The 22776-nt window shown below is 41.1% G+C and overlaps 1 protein-coding gene and 1 long non-coding RNA gene across 4 annotated transcripts in view; one reads left to right on the forward strand and one right to left on the reverse strand.

Annotated features, from left to right (window-relative positions):
* Positions 1-609, reverse strand: part of LOC309610878 — a 63792-nt gene extending 63183 nt beyond the window's left edge. For both annotated transcript variants that reach the window (XR_014234192.1, XR_014234193.1), the window contains exon 1: positions 502-609. This is a non-coding gene — a long non-coding RNA (uncharacterized lncRNA). The remainder of the gene's footprint in view (positions 1-501) is intronic.
* ZNF396 (zinc finger protein 396) lies at positions 22-16373 on the forward strand. Of its 2 annotated transcripts, none has more exons than XM_082354395.1 (4): positions 22-325; positions 2520-3010; positions 3281-3425; positions 4309-16373. In XM_082354395.1, the coding sequence occupies exons 2-4, from the start codon at positions 2591-2593 to the stop codon at positions 4761-4763; spliced, it is 1020 nt and encodes a 339-aa protein (XP_082210521.1). In that variant the 5' UTR covers positions 22-325; positions 2520-2590; the 3' UTR covers positions 4764-16373. The 2 variants fall into 2 exon arrangements, with proteins under 2 accessions (XP_082210521.1, XP_082210520.1); XM_082354394.1 differs by lacking the exon at positions 22-325 and adding an exon at positions 667-801.
* The last annotated feature ends 6403 nt before the right edge of the window (positions 16374-22776 follow it).

Below are 22776 nucleotides of genomic sequence, written 5' to 3' on the forward strand. Positions count from 1 at the left end.
TGTAAAATGGGGATAAACGTACTGGGTTATCGAAAGAGTAAACGAAATAATGTAAGTAAAAGTACTCTGAGAAAAATACTGCTGGTTTCTTTGAACGGGGATCCCGAGCAGCTGGATTCCCATCCGTCGGTATTTCGCTCTTCCCCGCAGTCCAAGAGCTACCTCTCTGGAAGCCTGAGGCGCGGGCCTCGGCTCGTCTCCATGGCAACCGCTCAGGCATCCTGAGCCCCGCCCCCTCCCCGCCGCGAGGACCGGAAGCAGCGGCCCGTTGGGCGCTTCCCCGGCTTCTCCCCCAAAACACGGGGTCGTCCTTCCTAGGCCGGAGGTGAGAGTTGAGGTCTCTTCGCTCTGCTAGGCCTCCGGGAGACGCGACCGTCACCCGGGGGGATGGGGAAGGGATGGCCGCGGGCCTGGGGCCACCTCACGGTAGCCCCACCACCACTCCCAACACGCGCCCGCGCACCCCCTCTTCATACCCCTCCCCGCCCCCACCCCGGCTACCTCTTCCTCACGCCCCCGGCGCTTCTCCGCGGCCTCCACCTCGTCCCCGCACCTCCTGGCCTCTCACAGCGCGTGCGTGCACCCCCTTTCCTTGTCCGGGTACCCCGTGGCGCCTGACCCCCGCCCCCCAAGCCGACCTCCTCCCATCACCCTCCGCGCGCTTACCTGACCTCCCGCGCACCCTCCCCCCGCGCCCATTCTCCTCGTGTGGTCTCGCGGAGTCGGGTTTCCGTCCGGGAGCGGCGCCGTGTGGTGGAGGAAGGTGTCCCGGGACCGTCGGGAGCAGGCTCAGCAGAGGAGGTATTTCCAAGGGAGAGTCGGTCCCCTCGGGAAAGACTCCCGGATCTGGGACTCTGGGCGAAACCTCCCCTCCAGGGACCGGGTTCGTTACGGACCCTCGCGCGCTGTTGGGGGTTTGGTCTCTTGGGTGGAACTGAGAGCAGTTGTGGACCCGGCACAGACTCCGCTCCTGGTGCGGGAGACGGAAAGTGCGTCCCGGTGGCCACTCCTGCGACTTCCAGAGGATGCTTTAGCTTAGGGGCCCTCTGTGTAACTCCCCTAGACGGCTCCAGACACGTGGCCTCAAACCCCACCTGTCGCTCCGGTCTCGATCCCAGATTCGGTTCCGGCTCAGGATCATATGGGTCTGCTGCTCCTTCTTTGCGCTGGGACCCCGGCCACCGGCTCTGGACCGCGCAGCACCGTATAAAGTGTGGATGGCCTGAACTCAGACCCCAGCTCTGCTCCTTTCTTTGCCTTTGGTCTCGTTACCTGAGCTTGCCCTGGCGGGTTCCTCAACATGGGGATGAAAAGAACCTTACAGGGATTTTGTGGGGATTTAAATGAGTTTATGTTTATTAAGATCCCTAGACGAGTGCTTAGCACATAGTAAATTCTCTGCGTTTCAATTGTGGAGCACTGTATAAAGTTGTGTCATTTATTTGGTAACCTTGTCTTTCCCGGGCTAGAATATAAGCTTTATGCAGCCGCAGGCTTTGTTCGGGTCACCGCCATATCTTCAGTGCCTAGAAGAGTTCTCGGTGAAGTGGGGAAAAAAATGGTAAAGAGGAAAAATAGGGGCACATATAACAGTTTAAATTAGTTATCAGTTACTAGTGATACATATACTAAAATGCTACTAAGGAAAGTGTCTTCCCACCCCCATCCTGCTAACAAGCTAGTGATACTTGGAGAATTGTTGCCCCCATACATCACTATGTTGCTGGTGACACTGTGATTTGATACAGCGTTTTCTATAATCTGTTTGATAATACATAGCAAGATATTTGTCCCTTTTCCTTTGACCCCAGTAAGTCAAGTCCTTGGGACATCTTTGAAGGAAATAATTTGAAAGGAGAAAAATAGTATATTTTCTGAAAATGTGCTTCCCAGCATTGTTTATAATAGTAAAAATTAGAAACAGCCTAAATATTCTACAATAAAGAGATAATTAAGTAAATAATATGGATGTCACAGATGAGCAGTAGACATGTACATGAAAAAAATGGAAATACATTAAGATGGAGGAATATGCTTTTTTCTTTTGAATGGTCCTTTAATGCCAAAGTAATATTGTTTTAAAAATTAGTAAGCATTGAAAAAAAAAATCTATGCAAAAGTACTTCTCTCGTGAGACTATTCCTTAGAGCTCCTTGCGGCAGTCTAGAAAAAATTAACTGGCTCTTTGAGGCTGACCCAGAGTCATAACTTTCCTCAGCCTTCCCTTATTTCTGTTCTCCAGGAGCTCCTCTGCAACCCTGGCTGATCTCTTATTGTGATGTTTAGTCAGCCTCATGTGCATGATTTTCAGAATAAATTGCGAATTACTCATGTATATAAATTAATGCCTCTGAGCTCTTTGATTCTCTTAAAGAAGGAAGTGTTCTTTGAAAGCATGGTTTATGTTAAGATTAAGGGCAGCACTTTCTGTACAGTCTTATGTGTCTAATCTTAGTTGTATCGTTCTAAGAAGCATTTGTCTTTGTCTTGTTTCCACTTGTCTCTTTAATCATATTTAGGAGTGTCCATAAGGAGAGTTTCACCTTCTTGAAGATTAAAGCCTAGCAGTTCTGAGCTATTCCCAGTCCAAATGTCTGCAAAATTGAGAGAGACATCAAAACTCCTTACACAAACTTCAGGGGACCCTGACTGCATTCTGGTAATGAAGGTGGAAGAGGGAGGGCAGGCCTGTAATATGGTCTCCAGCCGCCACTGGAGCAGCTACTACAGCTCAGAGACCTACCGCCAGCGGTTCAGGCAGTTTGACTACCAGGAGTCACCTGGGCCCCGGGAGGCTCTGAGCCGGCTCCGCGAGCTTTGCTGTCAGTGGCTGAGGCCAGAGGTGCACAGCAAGGAGCAGATCCTGGAGCTGCTGGTGCTGGAGCAGTTCCTGGCCATGTTGCCTGAGGAGCTGCAGGCTTGGTTTCAAGAGAACCGACCAGAGAGTGGAGAGGAAGCCGTGGTGATGCTGGAGGAGCTGGAGAAAGAGCATGACAGGGCGGCTGAACAGGTGAGACGGGGCTGTGGGGATGAGGGACAAGGCTGAGTCAGGAGCTCTGGCACATCACTGGGGTGAGAGCTCCCAAATTGTACTCCCACTCAGCACAACTAAATGTAGAGTGTGGTGAGTGGACTCCCAGCTGTGTCAGAAAACAGAACGCGCCTCTGCCTTTTTCCTCCCTTTTCCTGTGTCCCAGGATAGTTTCTTCTCTGTTACTTTATCTTCAAGTCCCAACCTGATTCCCTTCTTCAGCCTCAGTTAGTACCAAACTGTTTCTAGGTCTTTCTTGGACGAAATGAGGACATGCTTGCAAAGAAGCTACCAACTTGTGAAATCACTCAGGAGACACCACGTAGCCAGCTTAAGCCCACAAAAAAGCAACTGCAGTGGGCATCGAAGGAGCTTCACACCTTAAGACAAAATGGTGAGGGGCAGGGTTCAGTTCATGGTGGGGGGGTGGGAAGGTGGCCTCTCAGCCCACCCATCACACACATCTAGGCTGCTTTCTGTAAGAGGTCTCCAGTCTCCCCTCCTACCTCCTGTTCCTGTGGGAACTTCCACCATTATATATCCTGCCAATGCACATTCTCAGTATTTTGTCCTATTTCCTTCTCAAAGATTCTTATAATATTGTTCAGATTTTTGAATCCTTGACATCATCTCCATCTGGATTTTCAAACCTTTTTTTAAGCAGCATGACCCTCTTCTCAATGAAATTTTATGCGGAGTTGCACTATATTAAACAGATGAAAACACAGCTACTCTGACTAAAGCAGGAACAAGCAGTCTCAGCCCACCTCTTCTGCCGTCAGGCAGTCCGTGAGGCCCTTTTGAGGGACCCCAAGGTCACAGTCTAAAGACTGATTCATTTATTTTTATAACTTTTGTTTATTGATACTATTGTACTAAATCTTGCTTATTGCTACCCACTACCACATTTAATTCCTCTCCTTCAGTTGCTCCTCTGCTTCTCCAATAATTCCTCATCTTTTAGGCCCTTTCTTTTCTTCCAGACTTTCCTCAGTTTCTAATGTATCTTTTTACCTCTACTCACCATTCTACCTTTTGCACAGAGCTTTTTGTCTTTATAGTTGCCCACCTCATCAATATATAAACCTTCTCTTTCACCTTTTGATCTTCTCAGTGTTTTCTGCCGTACCCTCTCCATCCTCCACATTGTGATGCTATATTTCAAACATGCCAGCTAAAAAATAGTCTATATATATTTCATTTGGATCATTCTATTTCGTTTTCCTTCCTTCTGAACAGAGAACTGGTTACATTTGCTTTTCCATGTATTATTTCAGATAGAGACACCAGAACTATAAATGTGAAATCAGCTTCAAGGCGAAAGACTTCTTCAGGCAAAGAACTGCATTACAAAGTTTCTAACACTCTTCAGATGAATGCTTCCCAGAGTTTCACATTTAGAGGAACCTGTGAACAAGATAGAAAGTTTGAAAGAAGACAGGGAAACCGTCCTCGAAAAAAACAACACAAGTGTGATGAATGTGGGAAAGTCTTTAGTCAGAGCTCAGCCCTTAATCTACATCAGAGGATCCACAGTGGAGAGAAACCTTATACATGTGACGTGTGTGCAAAGTCTTTCAGCCGAAGTGCAATCCTGATTCAACATCGAAGAATCCACACTGGGGAGAAACCCTTCAAATGTCATGAATGTGGGAAAGCCTTTAGTCAGAGCTCGAATCTTTTCAGACATAGGAAAAAACATGCTGGAGAAAAAGTCCCATCAGTGCTGTGAGGGAGTCAAAGCATTTACTGAGAACTTTTTCAACAGGGGAGCAGACACAAAGCGCCAATACTCCTTTAGTATAAATCGGTAGTTTCAGTGGGCACCAATTTCCTTTCAAAGATTGTAAAAGCCACAGGAGAGAATGTAGAATATTTTCTGTCAGCATTGTTTGCTTTTCTGCTTTTCAGTACAGTGTCAGTTCAGATGATTGAGATTCTAAAGCTTAAATCGGATTTCCATCCCTAGTGCAACTCTTGAAAAGATACTCTCAGACATGTTCTGCTGTTTCCATTATTAACACAAATAATGAACTAGTATGTTCCTTTTTAGACAAGAACATTTTTCCTGTTGAGAAGGAATGTGTGAGTTAGTATATAAGTGGGTATTCTCCATTTCATTACTTGCACATTGGAGTTATTAGACCAAAGATTAAATCAGTTTTTTAAAAAAATTTCCTGGGAATTCTCTGGCAGTCCAGTGGTTAGGACTCCACGCTTTCACTGCTTCAGGCCTGGGTTCAATCCCTGATCAGGGAACTAATATCCTCCAAGTCACGTGGCATGGCCAAAAATAATAATAATAAAATAAATTTACTGTTTTATTTTCTGTTACCAGATTCAAAATATGAGAATAGGATTGAGGAGACCCAAAAGAATATGTACCTCAAGACCTAAGCTGAAATGTCCAGGGTCATTGTTAGGAAGCAGATGAGTAAAGGGACTTTACTCATCTCTTACGAAAACCAGAGAACCTACATACTGTTTTGTTTCAATTTTTAAAATTGAGGTATAGTTGATGTATAATATCATCTATATATACTGTTGATGATACTAAGTAATTTCCTGTGTAGGAAAAAAGAATTATCTCCTTTACAATTTATATTGGAAATATCTCAGTGAAAGCATTAAGATTTGCTCTACATGTCTTCAGGAAGTGGCCTAATATGATGAGTTTCTAATAATGAACAGTTATCTGTGGGTGCTTATATAAAGTTGATGATCACCTTAACATAAAGAAATAAGGAAGATGAAGAAAAGACTGTCCAAACAAGACTGATGTTACCTGGTAAGTGCAGCACATAATGGAGAAGCGTACTTACCTGGAAATGGAAACCGTTAACAGCTGATGACTGTCCTTCAGAGTTCTTCATGGCCTCTGTTCTGGCATAAATCAGCTGTGAACATGTTTCAGGCATCACAGGACAACCTTTTCAGGGTCTTATGCATTCTTAGTAAATGAGTTTCTAGACAATTTATCATGATGTTAAGACCTTGGATTTTGATACTCTTGTACAAATGAGAGAATCACTAAAGTTCAAAGAGTCCATTGAGTTTAACCCACATTTAATTCAATCAGATTCTCTTGTTTAAAAAGTAAATGACTGGTATTTTTTTAAAGTATTCTGACAATATATAACATAATGTCCCCCTTTCCAGGGATTCTTAATAAAACTCTGTATGTATTACAAGAATACGTGGATTGTCGTGTCTCCCATGGTGCCACTGTTACCCAATATGGAGGCAACCATGAGAAATGAAAGTCCTTAGAAGGAGAAGGGAAGATAGGCCTCATGGTGAACTTCTTTGTTCCTCATGAAGTGTAAACATTTCATTATCAGAAAATCCAGTCATATCTAGTGCTTGGAGTAACTCCTGAGACAAATGTGGGATTACATGCTCTGCTTAGTTAGAATATTGATAAATATTAGATTAGTAAGGGGAGAGGAGAATACAAATTTTAATTTTAGAATTTTCTGATAGTGATTATACTCTGTAGCTCTAGTAAATATGAATAAGTATTGAGTTTTGTACATTTTCATTTATTAAAAATGTAGGAGTCTTTTTATTTGGGTCTCATTCTTTTTGTAATTAAAGAGAGGAACAAGCCATCTATTAAAGCAGCAAATGCCTCAAAAGATACATGTATTGTGAATTACTGCTTAATCATGGAAAGAGTTTTTTGGATACTATGTGAATAAAATGACAGAATCTAAATCAAATATTCTGAGGCAAGCATCTTTCTTCACTTGCTTCTGCCATAAACTTTGCAAGATTACATTGTCTTCAGTGTGAATAATCTGAACTTCTCCACCAGACAGTGATGTGAATCATATCATCTTAGAATAACAAATCTTTAAAGCGTGTCACTGAGTACTCTAAGTTATCTTGCACTTACATAGGTCTCCTAATAAGTAGAAGGTGCTAGTTTATCTAACTGGAGAATTAATATGACTTGGTGTAACCTTGATAAAATTAGCATATTAGCACCCCATCAAACTGATTAATTTCCACAGTAAATACTCGAAAATGAATTGGTGTTTTTTAAATGAATTTCACTTCATCTGAGCCTTTATTATTATCTATAGTCCTATGTTCCCTCTTTTTCTCTCCCATTCTCTTCAGAGACCAGGTCAGATGTTTGTCACTGTCCTTGAAACTTCCTGTATCAGGAATGCTTCTGAATACAAAATCCACCTTTGGTGGCTTAGACAAATTAGACTTTGCAACCAGAAATCTGGAGGCGAGTTGCTGCTGTCTGTCAATCAGCAGCTGAACAATGACTTGTCTGGCTGCTGTCTTGTGCACTTCTTTGGGCCTTTCCTTCATACTTATTTTCTCAGATATGCAAGAGAGCTGTCCCAGCTCTGGGAATAGCATCTGGGGTCAAGTCAGAGAGGAAGAGGGACTCCAGCCATGGCCATGTCCTCTACTAGGAAAAGGGAAAGCTTTCCAAGAAACCCCAGCAAAATTCTGCTTATGTTTCCTTGTTGGAGGTGTGTCTAGTAAAGCAAGTGTTTTCAACTCCTAGAGGGAAAGCAGCAGGGCAGATGGGGATTGGGAACCACACTGAGTCAGCCGACAGTGTTTGCCATACTCCTTGGCCACTTTCCTTTTCATGAGCAGATGGCTATGATTTTGCCTCCTTCATTATCAAAAAAAAAAAAAAAAAGATGAGAACTCTACCAAGTTTGTCAACTTATCTACATCTCACCCATCATTTCCTCTCCCCTTCCTTTCAGAATGAAAGAGGGGTATCTCTTCTCTGGTCCCTCAGCATTCCTTCCCACCTCTGAAGGATGTTGGCTGCCATCAGTTATTCTCTGTCTTTTTTATTCATCCTTTTGCCTTCCTTCAGCATACATCTCTTCAACATTCAAATATGCTGATGTGACTTTTCTAGCATATTCTTAAAAATTCAAGATGGTGGCTAATCCCTGAGTCGGGGGGAGCAAAATGGCCCTGAGTTTTGCCTCCTTCATATGCATCCATCTCTTTCAACCACAGTGATCTTTCTAAAGCATAAATTTGATTATGTACCCTCCTTGCTTAAAACACAAGCCACCCATTGCCTTTTTTTCCCCCTTTGGCCAAGCCACGCGGCCTGCGGGATCTTAGTTCCCCGACCAGGGATTGAACCTGGGCCCTCAGCAGTGAAAGCATGGAGTCCTAACCACTGGACTGCCAGGGATTTCCCCCCATTGCTTTTAATATAAAGCCAGAACTCCTAAACAAGGTTTTTGAGGCTCTTCATGATGTGACCACAGCTTACCATTTCAGCTTTCTCTTTTGTTACTGCCTCTGTAATACTCTATGCCAAAGACATTCTGAATTAGAAGTCCTTCTCCTGCCTCTGGGCCTTTGTATGTGTTCCTTTTAAACTCTTTTCCAGCTTCTGCACTTTATCTAACTCCTGTGTATTCTTCAGGTTTTAGCTTAAATGCCACTTCTTCCAGGAAGCCTACTGTTAACATCCTAAGAGTAGGTTGGGACCACCTCCACACCTTTCTATTGATTCCATAGCAATCTGTTCTCACCCTGGCATTACATTTATCACATGAAATACGATATTTTTAAAATATCAAACTACAATCGGCCATAAAAAAGAACAAAATAATGCCATTTGCAGCAATATGGATGGACCTGGAGATTGTCATACTGAGTGAAGTAAGTCAGACAGAGAAAGGCAAATATATGATGCTGTTTATATGTGGAATCTAAAAAAAAAATGGTACAGTTGAACTTATTTACATAACAGAAATAGAGTCACAGATGTAGAACTTATGGTTACCAGGGGGGAAGTGTCAGGGGAGGGATAAATTGGGAGATTGGGACTGACATATACACACTACTATATATAAAATAGATAACTAATAAGGACTTACTGTATAGCACAGGAGGGATAAATTGGGAGATTGGGACTGACATATACACACTACTATATATAAAATAGATAACTAATAAGGACTTACTGTATAGCACAGGGAACTCTACTCAGGACTCTGTAATGACCTATACGGAAAAAGAATCTAAAAAAGAGTAGATATATGTTTATGTATAACTGATTCACTTTGCTGTGCAGCTGAAACTAACAGCATTGTAAATCAACTATGCTCCAATAATTTTTAAAAGATAAAATAAAATATCAAACTGCAAATATGGCCCAAGGAAGAGGAGGAATAATACCTTGAGAAGAAAGAAGTCACGACATAGTAAAAGAAAAAAATAAATAAAAGCCCTCCTGATCCTGGGAATGGTGAGACAAAGAGAAGGTCAGACACAGGTGACGTTTCACCTCTGCAGAAATGCTGGAGGGGGTTGGGAGAGAACTTGAAAGGGGAGAAAGCTGGGCTTACTTGTCATTGAGTGCATTGGGAAAACAATTGCTGAACAGTCTTCCCGTGCTCCAACACTGGACTATTGTAAAAATGGCAATACAGAGTTAGTAAAGAGTCTACCAGCTACCATGTGACTTAGAAGATATGTAGCCGTTCCCCCTGCCCGATGGGGACCTTGGAAAGTAGCTGATTGAACCACCTGGAGAGTTGGGATCACTGGACAAAGTAACTTTGTGGAACTTGTAGCCAGAACTGTGAGTCTCAGCTACACCTTAGAGGGGTGGCTAGAACCAAGGTGGAGGCAAATCATGAAGGAAGGGATACTGGCCTCCTGCCTCACCAGAAGAACAGATCACTTGCTGCTGCAGGTTTGGTGAGCAAGCACCACAGCAGACTAGCTGCCCAGAATAGAAACCAGAGAGGATCAGGAGGATAGCAAGGCCATCTGAGACCCAATCCACAGCACCACCTCACCACAGGGAATGTAAACTCTCTTCCCAGACATCCAGATGGCAGAGAAGGGCAGAGGGAGAAATAGCCATGATAAGGAGTTGAACTTAAAATGGACCGAATAATTTAATTCAACTCTTTCATCACCACCACTCCCCACTCAATGGGGTGGGAATTCACGAAGCAAAAACATCAGTTATAAAAAATAAGCTCCACTTTTCAATGTGATAGCTTTTTATCCACTAAATGGATACTATACCTACTCCTGTATTGACCTCACTATGCTGTTTCTTCAGAGCATGAGCTGCCTCATTCACGTGTTTCTGAGGCATCAGGCACAGTACATGCCCATAATAGGCACTCAAATATTTGTGAAATGAAAATATTTGCAAATCTTATATGTGATAAAGGGTTAATATCCAGAATATGTAAAGAACACCTACAATTCAACAGGAAAAACAAAAACAAAACTCAAACAACCCATTTCAAAAATGGGCAAAAGACATGAATAGACATTTCTCCAAAGAAGATATATAAATGGCCAGTAAGTACAGGAAAAGATGTTCAACATCACTAATCATTTGGGAAATGCAAATCAAAACCTCAGTGAGATACCACCTCACACCCATCATGATGGCTGATTAAAAATACAAAAAATAACAAGTGTTGGCAAGGATGTGGAGGAACTGGAACCCTTGTGCACTGCTGATGGGAATGTAAAATGGTACAGCCACTGTGGAAAACAGTTTGGTGGTTCCTCAAAAAGCTAAACATAGAATTACCACATGGTATGGCAATTCCACTCCTGGTATATACCCCAAAGAATTGAAAGCATGGACTCAAACCAGTATTTGTACACTCATGTTCATAGCAGCATTATTTACAACAGCCAAAAGGGGGAAGCAACCCAAGTGTTCATCAATAAATCAATGGATAAGCAAAAATATGGTATACACATACAACTGGAATATCATTTAACCTTAAAAAGCAATGAAATTCTGATACGGGTATCCCCTGCTTTTCAAAAGTTCACTTTACACCACTTTGCTTTTACAAAAGACCTACATTAGTACAGGTTTTTCTCCACTAGCTGAAAGTAGAGTGTTCCTATGAAACTTTTCATAAGCCGAAATGGTGTAAAGCAAAGAAGCAATTACCGTAGACACAGTTCTAAGCTATGGCAGTTTCATGCTGAGGTGCTGAGCTCCTCCAGGAAGGAGCTTGGCGGTGCCACTCTAGGTGCTTGGGCTGCTTGCTGCCTCTATAACTACTTGCCGCCAAAACAAATGCTGAATGCTATCACCGCTTTTTGCCTTTTTCCTTAAAAGTGAAAATCCTCCTCAGATTTATTTCAGTTTGTGAAAACAGGTACAGGTATCCTCTGCTTTTTGAAAGTTTGCTTTCCATCACTTCACTTTTTTATGAAAGACCTACATTAGTACCTATTTAACCCTCCGTAATAGAGACAGCATGCTCCCCAAACGGCAAGACTGGCACAGCCAAGCTCCTTCCCTGGAACTACACCAAGCATCTCAGCATCAAGCTGCCATAGCTTTGAACGGTGTCTGTGAGCATATGTGCTTTATCTTGATTTATTTCACGTATCTGTTAGCAAGATGTGTCGTAAAGTAATCGATTCTTTGCTTTACACCATTTCGGCTTCCGAAAGGTTTCATAGAAACTCCCTGCTATGGGATAGCAGAGGAAACTTGTACATGCTACAACATGAATGAACCTTGAAAACATGCTAAGTGAAATAAGCCAGACAAAAAAGGATGAATATTGTATGATTCTACTTACACGAGGTATCTAGAATAGGCAGATTCATAGAGACAAAGTAGGATAGTGGTTACCAGGGCCGGGGGGAGAGAGGAATGAGGAGTTGTTTAATGGGTACAGAGTTTCTGTTTGGGGTGATAAAAAAGTTCTGGAAATGGATAATTGTGATGGCTGTACAACATTATATATGTACTTAATGCCACTGATTTGTACACTTAAAAATGGTCAAAATGGTAAACTTTATGTATATTTTACCACAAGAGCATTGGAAGAAACAAGAAGGAAATCACTTTTCTATAATCCTGTCCTAATAACATTTATATTCTAGTAAAAAAAAAAAAGGAATAATAATAAGAAGAAACCCTATGGAATGCTGAAAAGCAGAAGATCTGGAAGATAAAATCCAGACAAGTGTTTGGTGAAGGGACTAACAAATAATTTTCTCTTTGCCACTAACACTTAGGACAGGCAATGATGAGACCATCCCAGCAGCCCTAAAAGAAGATTTGAATGGACTATATGGGCTACAAATCCTGGATGGCTAGTAAATAAAATTAAAACTAGTTATAATTTCCATCTTGGATTCAATGTATTTCCTTATATAAAGCTATATGCTAAGTTAATTACTTTATTGATTCCTGAAATTTTAAGCTAATGGATGTATCTTATTATCTGGCTCTCTTAATCATACTTGAGTTTGAATTTAGCTCAGATTAACTGGTTTGTCTTCAAATGAAGGATTATTTTTATTTAAAGACTACAATGACATTGAGTGGCAGCTAAACTAAGGAACTCTACTGTCAGAGCCAATGATTCAGCCGGGTAGACATCTGCAGTCTTTTTCTATGCAGCTTTGCTGGCTCCAGTCTATTGAAGAAGGAGTTGTCAGGATTCTAGGTAGAATATCTCCAGCTGGACATGTCAGTGAGGCTGCATCAGAACTGAGTTAGTCCATTAAATTTTACTTTTGATTCATTGGCTATTAGTAGTCTTGTCACCTAGGTGGTTTTACAGTTTGATTTTTTTTAATATTCATTCAACCCCAAATGATTAGTCTAAGCCAATTATGATAATCCTATTCCACTTGCAAGTAATTTTTATTTAGGAACAGGCATATCACTCAATTTGGACCAATGAGACATTAGGGGAAGCCTGCTGCATGGCTTCTGGAAAAGTTTGCTTTCTTCTAAAAAAGAGACATGGGGACTTCCCTGGCAGTCCAGTGGGTTAAGGCTCTGCACTTCCACTGCAGGGGGCGAGGGTTTAATCCTGGTCGGAGAACTAAGATCCCACATGCTGCGCAGCGCGGTCAAAAAAAAAAGAGACATGAAGAGAGATGATGCTTTTCTATCTCCAGATGTTGTTGTGACTGGTTATGACAGCAGGCAGTGCTGCAACAGCTGGAAGATGAAGCGGACCCATGTGGAGGAAGGAGCCAAGAGTACTACAGATAAGCAGGACTGAAGCCCTGAGGTAACAAGTTTTTTTTTTTCCCCTGAGGTACCATTCCTTTAAATACTTATATTAGAAGAGACAAAAGACTTAAAATCAGTGATCTGATTATCTACCTTAAGAAGCCAGGGAATGGGACTTCCCTGGTGGCACAGTGGTTAGGAGTCCGCCTGCCAATGCAGGGGACACAGGTTCGATCCCTGGTCCAGGAAGATCCCACATGCTGAGAGGCAACTAGGCTCGTGCACCACAACTGCTGAGCCTGTGCTCTATAGCCCGCGAACCACAACTACTGAGGCCCTCATGCCTGGAGCCCGTGCTCCACAGCAAGAGAGGCAGCTGCAATGAGAAGCCCACGCACCACAATGAAGAGTGGCCCCCGCTCACCGCAACTAGAGAGAGCCTGCGCACAGCACCAAACACCCAACGCAGCCAAAAATAAATTAATTAAAGAAAAAAAAAAAAGAAGGAGTCAGGGAAAAAACAAAAGAGCAATTTAAAACTAAAGTAAGCCAAAGGGGGAAAATGATCAAAATAAAAACAGAGGCTCTGGTTCTAGGCAAGATGGAGTCAGTACACTCCAACCTGTCTCTCTCTAAAGAGAGGTTCCCATAGAATCCTGGACAGAAAGCATGGAACAGCTCCCTGAGGACGCCTCAATGTAAATAACAGCAAGCAGACTGGGGAAGAAGACTAGAATTTCAAGTTCCACTGAATTTACCCTTTTTCCCTTTTGGTATCACCTGGCCTGGACTCAAAGGGAGCCTGAAACCCTGAAGTGCACACAGAGAAGAACTCCAAGAGAAGTGTTCTGTGTCTGGCCCCAGGGATGGGAAAGGGGCTTCTAAGGGTCCAGAGAATAGGGGAAATCCTGCATCTTTTTTTTTTTTCATTCAACTTCTCTCCCTATGGCAGTGGCAGTGGCAGCAGCAGCAGCACAGCAATGGCAGGGGTCACAGGGAAGGCACCTTAAACTAAGAGAGAGGGGAACCCTTCGCTCTGATCAGAGGAGCTTTGGTCCCAACAGCATGGTGCCAATCCCCATTACTTTTATTCTCTTGGTGTCCTATCACTCCTTTGACCAGGATGCAGATGTAGTTGAGAGAAGTAAATATCAGAGCAGGGAAAATAAAACCCCAGCTTTCTAGCTGGAAGATTAGTAAGGGAGGCCTCAAGGAGTGAGAAAGTGTTGCATTTGTTGCAGAGACTAGAGAGAACAAGAGTGATCCCCACAGGTAGTGTATGAACTCCTCTGCTCACCTCTAAACTATGCATGCATGGATCTGACCCTAAACATCAGAGCACAGGCATTGAGAACTGAGCTACAGGGCAGACTACCGCCCAGAATCCAGACTGGCCACTAAGTGGCATATACATAGGACTAGAAATGTTTGGAAACTGAACTGACTTTGGAAAGCCCAAACAATGCAGATCAGACCTTGTAACCTGACCCTAACAAGGGCAGCTCCTTGCTAAAACAAACAAACAAGTCAACCTTCAACTTAGGGTTTAAATGATACCCAGAATCTGATAACATAATATTCAAAATGTGCACTTACAATGCAAAATTACTAAGCATAGGAAGAACCAGACTATCTCAATTTGCAAAGAGAAAGAAAATCAAATTATATCAAGGCCTAGATGACATAGATTTTAGAGTTATCAGAAAAAGACTTTAATCAGGTATTATAACCCTGCTTAGGAAGTAAAGGTGAATGAATGGAAAGACAGGAAACATCAGCAAAGAAATAGAAGGTATAAAGAAGACCCAAACAGAAATTTTAGTGCTGAAAAATACAACCAAAATAAAATAGTCACTTGATGAGCTTAATGGAAGAATGTAGATGACAGAGGAAATAGCTATAGATCAGTAGAGATCATCCAATTTAAACAACACAGAGAATAAAAGATTGAAAAACAGAAAAAAAACAGACAGTACAAAAAAAGAAAACTACAATCCAAAATCCTTAAGGAACACAGGCACAAAATTCCTCAACAAAATATTATCAAACTGAATCCAGCGATGTGTAAAAAGAATAAAACACCTGGACCAAGTGGGGTTTATCCCAGGACTATAAGGTTGACTCAGTATTCAAAATCAAAGAAACACAACAGATTAGTAGTTTCAAAGAGAAAACACCACATGGTCATATCAATTAATGCAGAAACAGTGTTTGACAAAACTCACCACTCACTGATAAGAAAAAATAGGAACTTCCTCAAACTAATAAAGGGCATCTATTAAAAAGCTAGAGTTCACTACAAACCTATTAGAATGGCCAAAACCTGGAACACCAACAACACCAAATGCTGATGAGGCTATGAGCAACAGGAACTCTCACTCACTGGTGGTGGGAATGCAAAATTGTACAGATACATTGGAAGAGAGTTCGGTAGTTTCTTACAGAACTAAACATACTCTCTTGCAAATGATATGACCGATAAGGGGTAAATATCCAAAATACATAAACAACTCATACAACTCAACATCAAAAAAACAAACAACCCATTTTAAAAATGGGCAGAAGACCTGAACAGACATTTTTCCAAAGAGAACATTCAGATGGCCAACAGGCACATGAAAAAATGCTCAATATCGTTAATCATCAGGGAAATGCAAATTAAAACCACAATGAGATATCACCTCACACCTGTCAGAATGGTTATCATCAAAAAGAACACAAATAACAAATGTTGGCCAGGAGGTGGATAAAAGGGAACCCTTGTACACTATTGATGGGAGTGTAAATTGGTGCAGCCACTGTGGAAAACAGTATGGAGATTTCTCAAAACACTAAAAATAGAACTACCATATGACCCAGCAATTCCAGTCGTGGGTATGTATCCAAAAAAATGAAAACATTAATTTGAAAAGATAATTGCAGTATATCCAGACAATGGAATACTATTCAGTGCTAAAAAAGAGATGAGCTATCAAGACACGAAAAGGCATGGAGAAATGTTAAATGCATATTACTAAGTGAAAGAAGCCAACCTGAAAAGACTATATACAGTATGGTTCCAACTGTATGACCTTCTGGAAAAGGCAAAACTATGGAGACAGTACAAAGTTGCCAGGGGTGGGGGAGAGTAGAGAGATGAATAGCTGGAGCACAGAGGATTTCAGGGCAATGAAAATACTCTTTATGACATTTTAATGATGGATATACGTCATTATGCATTTGTCCAAACCCATAGAATGTACAACACCAAGGGTGAACCCTAAAGTAGACTATGGACTTTGGGAGATTATGATGTGTCAATGTAGGTTCATCCTTGGTTAAAAAAAAAAATATATATATATATATATATATATATATATATACCATTCTGGTGAGTGATGTTGATAATGAGAGAGGCTATGCATGTGTAGGGGCAGGGGATATCTTCTTCTCAATTTTGTTGTAAACCTAAAACTGCTCCCAAAAAAGTCTTACATAAAGCAAAAAAACCAAAACAAACAAACAGAAACCTCTAGAGTTAAGATCATACTTAATTGTGAAAGACTAATACTTTTTCCCCTAAGAGATATCTACTCTTTCCTCTCCTACTCAATATTGAATTGGAAGTCCTAGCCAGTACAATAAGGCAAAGAAAAAGAAATCAAAATAATACAGATTGGAAATTAAATAAATTTTCCCTATTCACAGATAACATGATTATCTCCATAGAAAATTTCACTGACTCTATAAAAAATCTTCAAAATGCTAATGATGGAGTTATGATGGCTAATTTTATGTGTCAACTTGATTCAGCTAAGGGATGCCCAGATACCTGGTAAAACCTTATTTCTGGGTGTTCCTGTGAAGGTATTTCCAGAAGAGATTAGCATTTGAATCAGTAGATTAAGTAAAGAAGTTCACCCTTGTATTGGGAGTTTGGGATTAGCAGAGGCAAACTGTTAAATATAGAATGGATAAACAACAAGGTCTTCCTGTATAGCACAGGGAAATATTCAATATCCTGTGATAAACCATAATGGAAAAGAATATGAAAAAGAATGTACCTATGTAATTGAATCACTTTGCTGTACAACAGAAATTAACACATTGTAAGTCAACTACACTTCAATTAAAAAAAAAAAAAGTTCACCTTCACCAATATGGGTGGGCATCCTCCAATCTCTTGAGGACCTGAAAAGGCAAAGGATGGGCATATTTGCCCTCTGCTTGAACTGAGACATCCATTTTTTCCTGCCTCTCAGACATCAGCCAGAACGAATTACTTCTCCAACTTTCCTGATTCCCCAGCTTACAGATAGAAGATTGCGGGACTTCTTAGCCTTCATAACTGTAAGCCAACTTCTAGAACATATCTTACTTAGATAGATAGATACAGATATATGGATATATATCCTATTGGTTCTGTTTCTCTGGAGAACCTTGACTAATACAGGAATTTATCAAGGTTGTAGGATACAAGTCAATAAACAAAAATCAATTATATTTATAAATCCAGCTGTGAACAACTGGATACTTTAAAATATCATTTTAAATAGCTCCAAAAATCAGTTAATGCTCAGAAATAAATTGAATAAAACATGGGCAGGATCTACACACTGAAATATACAAAATGCTGATGAATAAAATCAAAGAAAATGTAAATGGAGAGATATAATGTGTATCCATGGATTGGTAGACTCAATATGATTAACATGCCAGTTGTCCATAAAATTGATCAATAGATTTAATGCAATTCTGACAGAATTCAGTAGGATATTTTGTGTAGATATAGGCAAGCTAATTCTAAAAGTTTTATGGAATGCTAAATGAACTATATATACCTAAAATAATTTTGAAAAGAAAAATAAAGTTGGAGGACTCACGCTACCAGATTTTAAACAATTATTATAAAGCTATAGTAATCAAAGATGTGGTATTGAGATAGACACAGAGATCAAAGTAACATATTAGAGAGTTCAGAAAAAGATCCACACAAATATGGCTAACTGATTTTTTTTATAAAGATGGAGGGCTTCCCTGGTGGTGCAGTGATTAAGAATCCACTGCCAATGCAGGGGACACGGGTTCAAGCCCTGGTCCGGGAAGATTCCACATGCCATGGAGCAACTGAGCCCGTGCGCCACAACTACTGAGCCTGCCTTCTAGAGCCCTCGAGCCACAACTACTGAGCCCACATGCCACAACTACTGAAGCCTGCATGCCTAGAGCCCGTGCTCCACAACAAGAGAAGCCACCACAATGAGAAGCCTGTGCACCACAATGAAGAGTAGCCCCTGCTCGCCGCAACTAGTGAAAGCCTGTGCACAGCAACGAAAACCCAATGCAACCAAAAATAAATTAAAAAAAAAAAAAAACAGATGGAAATGCAATGCAATAAAAACAAAACAAACTTTTTATCAAATAGAACAATTGGACATCTATATGGAAACACACATATACACAAACTCTCAACCTATAATTCATACCTTATATAAAAATTAGTGTAATATAAATCATACATCTAATATTAAATGTAAAAATATAAAACTTTTAGAAGAAAACATGAGAGAATCTTCAGGTCCTGGTGTTAGGAATTCTTAGCTATGACACCAAAAGGACTAGCCATAAAATTTAAAAATGGATAAACTGGAGTTCATCGAAATTAAACATTTTTCTCTGTGAAACACACTATTAAAATAATATAGAGATAGATATAATTTTTAATAGTGCTTTTCCAGATTCATACTCTATGTACCAAATATTGATTTTGGCTCAATATTTCTTTTTTTCACTTTTTAAAATTCAATTTATTCAAACTAAAAAAAGCAAAAATCATATATATTAGTCACCTCCAGCTGCTATAACAAAATACTATAAACTGGGTGACTTAAATAACAGGAATTTAGTTCTTACAGTTCTGGAGGTTGGGAAATCCAAGGTCAAGGTGCCAGCTGATTTGGTTCCCAGGTGAGGGCTCTCTTCCTGTCTTGCAGATGGCCATCTTCTTGCCTTGTCTTCACAAGGTGGAGAGAGAGAGGAAGCAAGCTCTCTACGTCTCTTTTTATAAGGGAACTAATCCCATCATGGAGGCCCCACTCTCATGACCATATCTAACCTAATTACCTCCCAAAGGGCCCATCTTCAAATACCATCACACTGCGGGTTAGGGTTTCAACGTGTGAGTTTGGGAGGCGGGCACAAATATTCAGTCCATAATACTATGTGATCCAGCAATTCCACTTCTAGATATTTACTCTAGAGAGATAAAAACTTATGGTCACACAAAAGCATGTCCATTAATATTTATAGTAGATCTATTCAAAATCGCCCAAATCTGGAATCAACCCAAAAGTCCTTCAATGGATGAATGGATAAACAAACTGATACCTACAGTAAAATACTATTCAGCAATAAAATGAAATGCACTATTGAGACATGCAACAACATAGATGAATCTCAAAGGTAGTACGTTTAATGGAAGTTATGTAAAAGGTTCAATACTTTATGATTCCATTTGTATTACATTGTGTAAAAGTCAATGATGGATTATAAATCAGTGGTTGTCATGGGTTAGGGAGTAGGAAAGTTGTGAGTACATCTTGAGGGAGTTTTGTGGAATGATAGAACTATCCTGTATCATGATTTTGGTGGTAGTTTTACAGTCTGTACATGTTTTAAAACTCCTAGAGCTATCTGCTAAAACAGAACTAATTTTACCATATATTAATTTCTTTTAAAAGGAGCAGAACTCCATGAAATAGAAAACAAAAGTAATAGAGCAAATAAATGAACCCAAAAGTTGTTACTTTGAAAGATTAATAAAATTGATAAACTTCAAGAAAAACTGATAAAGAAAAAGAAACAAGAGTGCCAATTTCAGGAACGAAAAATGGGACATTGCTACTGGTCCTGTAGACAGGATATTAAGGAAATATTACGAACAACTTTATGCTAATACATCTGACAACTTACATGAGTTAGATAAATTTCTTGAAATACACAAACTACTGCCCCTTACATCTCATTGACCAGAACAGAATCATTTGGCCATTCCTAGCCGTTAGGGAGGCAAAGTGAATACATGGCAAAGAGAAACAGAGAAGTCATGGATGGCTTAGCTCAATCACAACTTATTACCTATGGGCTGGGCACAGTGTTGGCCCCCAAAATCAAAAAAATGAGGGGTGTATTAGAAGTAAGGGGGAGTGCTTTACGTAGGAAGCTAACAATGCCTGCCACAGTTACCTTTTTAGTCACTTGCAATGAAAAGATTCCTGGTGCAGTGCATTTATTAGCTAAAATGGAATATTTAACCAGTGTATTTTAAGTGCCCAGAGGGAGATACTTTTGAGCTGAGGAGAAGGTATGAGAGCTCCAAAATAATTGTTAGAGAAAATCCTAGAAAAGATAATTTTTGGATGAAATATGTTAACACCAAATCTGAAGGTCTGTGTTTTTGTTCAGTGTGAAAACTTTTCTTACTTCACTTCCTTCATCTCGGGGTGCCTCCGTTCCCCTTCAGCATACTAATTCATTTAGGTGCCCCTGCTGGTATTCTTTTTTTTTTTTTCCTGCTGGTATTCTTAAGCCCTTTTACTGTAGCACTTCTACATTGTCTTGTAAATACTTGTTTTCTATGTCTATCTCCTGAACAAGATGGTAATGTTAAAAGAGGGAATCATGACTTCATTTTAATCATTTCTAGGTCTCTGGAACTCAGCCAGGTAGCATCTGTCTGTTTTTGTTTGTTTATTTGCTTTTAATTTTTACCATTAATTAATGGATGAGATGCTTTCAAGGCAAGGTTAAAAGATTTGGCTGGTAAAGAAACAACAAGCCGTTTTTAGATTTAGACAGATTATTACTTACAGAGACAAAGCAAGAGTAGCCAAAGGTGTCAGCTCCCCATGAGCTTTTGTCTCACACACCAAAAGGATGACACCAAAACAAAAGGAGTTGGGTGACTGCAACCTGAGATGTGGGACCCCTTCCTTGTTGCTGAGGGGCTAATGCCACACTGCATATCTAAACCTTTATATAATCTGCAGCTGTACTCTAGGCTGGTGAGGCAGAAAGCCTCATCACAACCTGGGAAGCCTGGAGAAACTTCCCTGACAGCCTCCTGGAAGGACAGGGAGCTGAGTGGCAAACGGCCTATAGCAGCTCCTCATGAGCCTCTCATGTTCCAGGAGGATCGCAAGGTGTTCTGCCAAGACTCAGATCAGCTGCAGCACAAGCCTCGTTTCTGTGGCCTCTGTAGATATGTGCAAGGTCGTCAGGCACTGGCACGGAGCTATTCCCTACACTCAGGTTGCCCAGAGGATCATGATGCTCTGTCTTTTTTGTTTTAAGTAAATTTATTTATTTTTGGCTGCACTGGGTCTTCATTGCTGCGCATGGTCTTTTCTCTAGCTGTGGAGAGTGGTGGCTTCTCTTGTGGAGCACAGGCTCTAGGCGCGCGAGCTTCAGTAGTTGTGGCTCTAGGGCTCTAGAGCACAGGCTCAGTAGTCGTGGTGCACGGGCTCAGTTGCTCTGTGGCATGTGGGATTTTCCCAGACCAGGGCTTGAACCCGTGTCCCCTGCATTGGCAGGCGGATTCTTAACAACTGCGCCATCAGGGAAGTCCATGATGCTCTATCTTGACTAGATCTTTAAAATAGCAACAGGGGCCACCATTCAGGAAAGAGTTCACATAGTGGGGCTCAGAAGGATGGTGTTTCAAAACCGGGATTGGTAGTCCCTGCCCTCAAACGAGTAAATTAGAGAGGAAAACTTCATCGTGGTTTCCATTTATTCTCTCAGAATTAGGAATGATAGAACGAATCCCAGGCAAAGGGTTTTGTAAAATTTTGCAACATTTTTAATCTCCCCAAGTATTTCTGTTTGATGTGTATCTTTTTAGTTTTCCAACATTAATTAGGTGTAAAAAAAAGAACTCTTAAAGCAAAACAAAAACCAAAAATGCCTTGAGCTAGCTTTTAGAGTCACAGAAGAGAGAAAGGTTGGGAAGAGCAGCCAAGTAGGTTGGTGGCAGTAGGCAAGCAGGAGAGAAAAAAATCTGGATTTCAGAAACCTCCTAAATGAAGAAAGAGAGAAGAGGCATCAGAAGTCGCAGGGGTTCTGGGGAGGCAAAGCTCTAGTCAGAGAGTAGAGCAGTGCTATACCATCAGCTTCTAACTCACTTGCTCTCTCATTCACGAATCCAGCAGAGACTTGAGGGCTCTTTGCAAAGGGCACTTTCCTGAAAGAGGCAGAAAGCTGAAGCCTGAGGATCTTGGAATGCTTCTGGAAGGCTGGACCTACACTTCTAACACAGACCTTAAACAACAGGGCTCTTTTGTGTGGTTTCTGAGGCCTGACATGCGACCTAGCAAAGGCAGCAATCTGACCAGCCCACGCTTCATTCATTTATTCAATAAATATTTATTGAGTTCTCTATGTACCAGGCAGTCAGCATCCTGGGACTACTAGGTGGGGATACTGTGGTCAACAAGACAGGCAAGGTCCCTGCCCTTAGGGGACTTATGGAGAAAAACAAAACAAAACAAAAAACAGAGAAATGAATAAGTGGGCTCACTTCTACCCGGTGCTTGAGAGTGGGGAGGCTTCTGGGAGGAAAGGTGGTCAGGGAGGCTGAGGATCCTGGGCCACAATGAGCCTAAGAGCTGGGGAGTGGGGTGGGGTGGAGATGGGATTGGGGGCAAGGAACAGATTACAGGGGGCCTTACAGACAAATGTCAGGAGGTTTTATGTCATAATTAAGGCAGTAGGGATCCACTGAAGG

This window comes from Balaenoptera borealis (genome assembly GCF_965194805.1).
Source record: "Balaenoptera borealis genome assembly, chromosome: 14".
Taxonomy (NCBI): domain Eukaryota; kingdom Metazoa; phylum Chordata; class Mammalia; order Artiodactyla; family Balaenopteridae; genus Balaenoptera; species Balaenoptera borealis.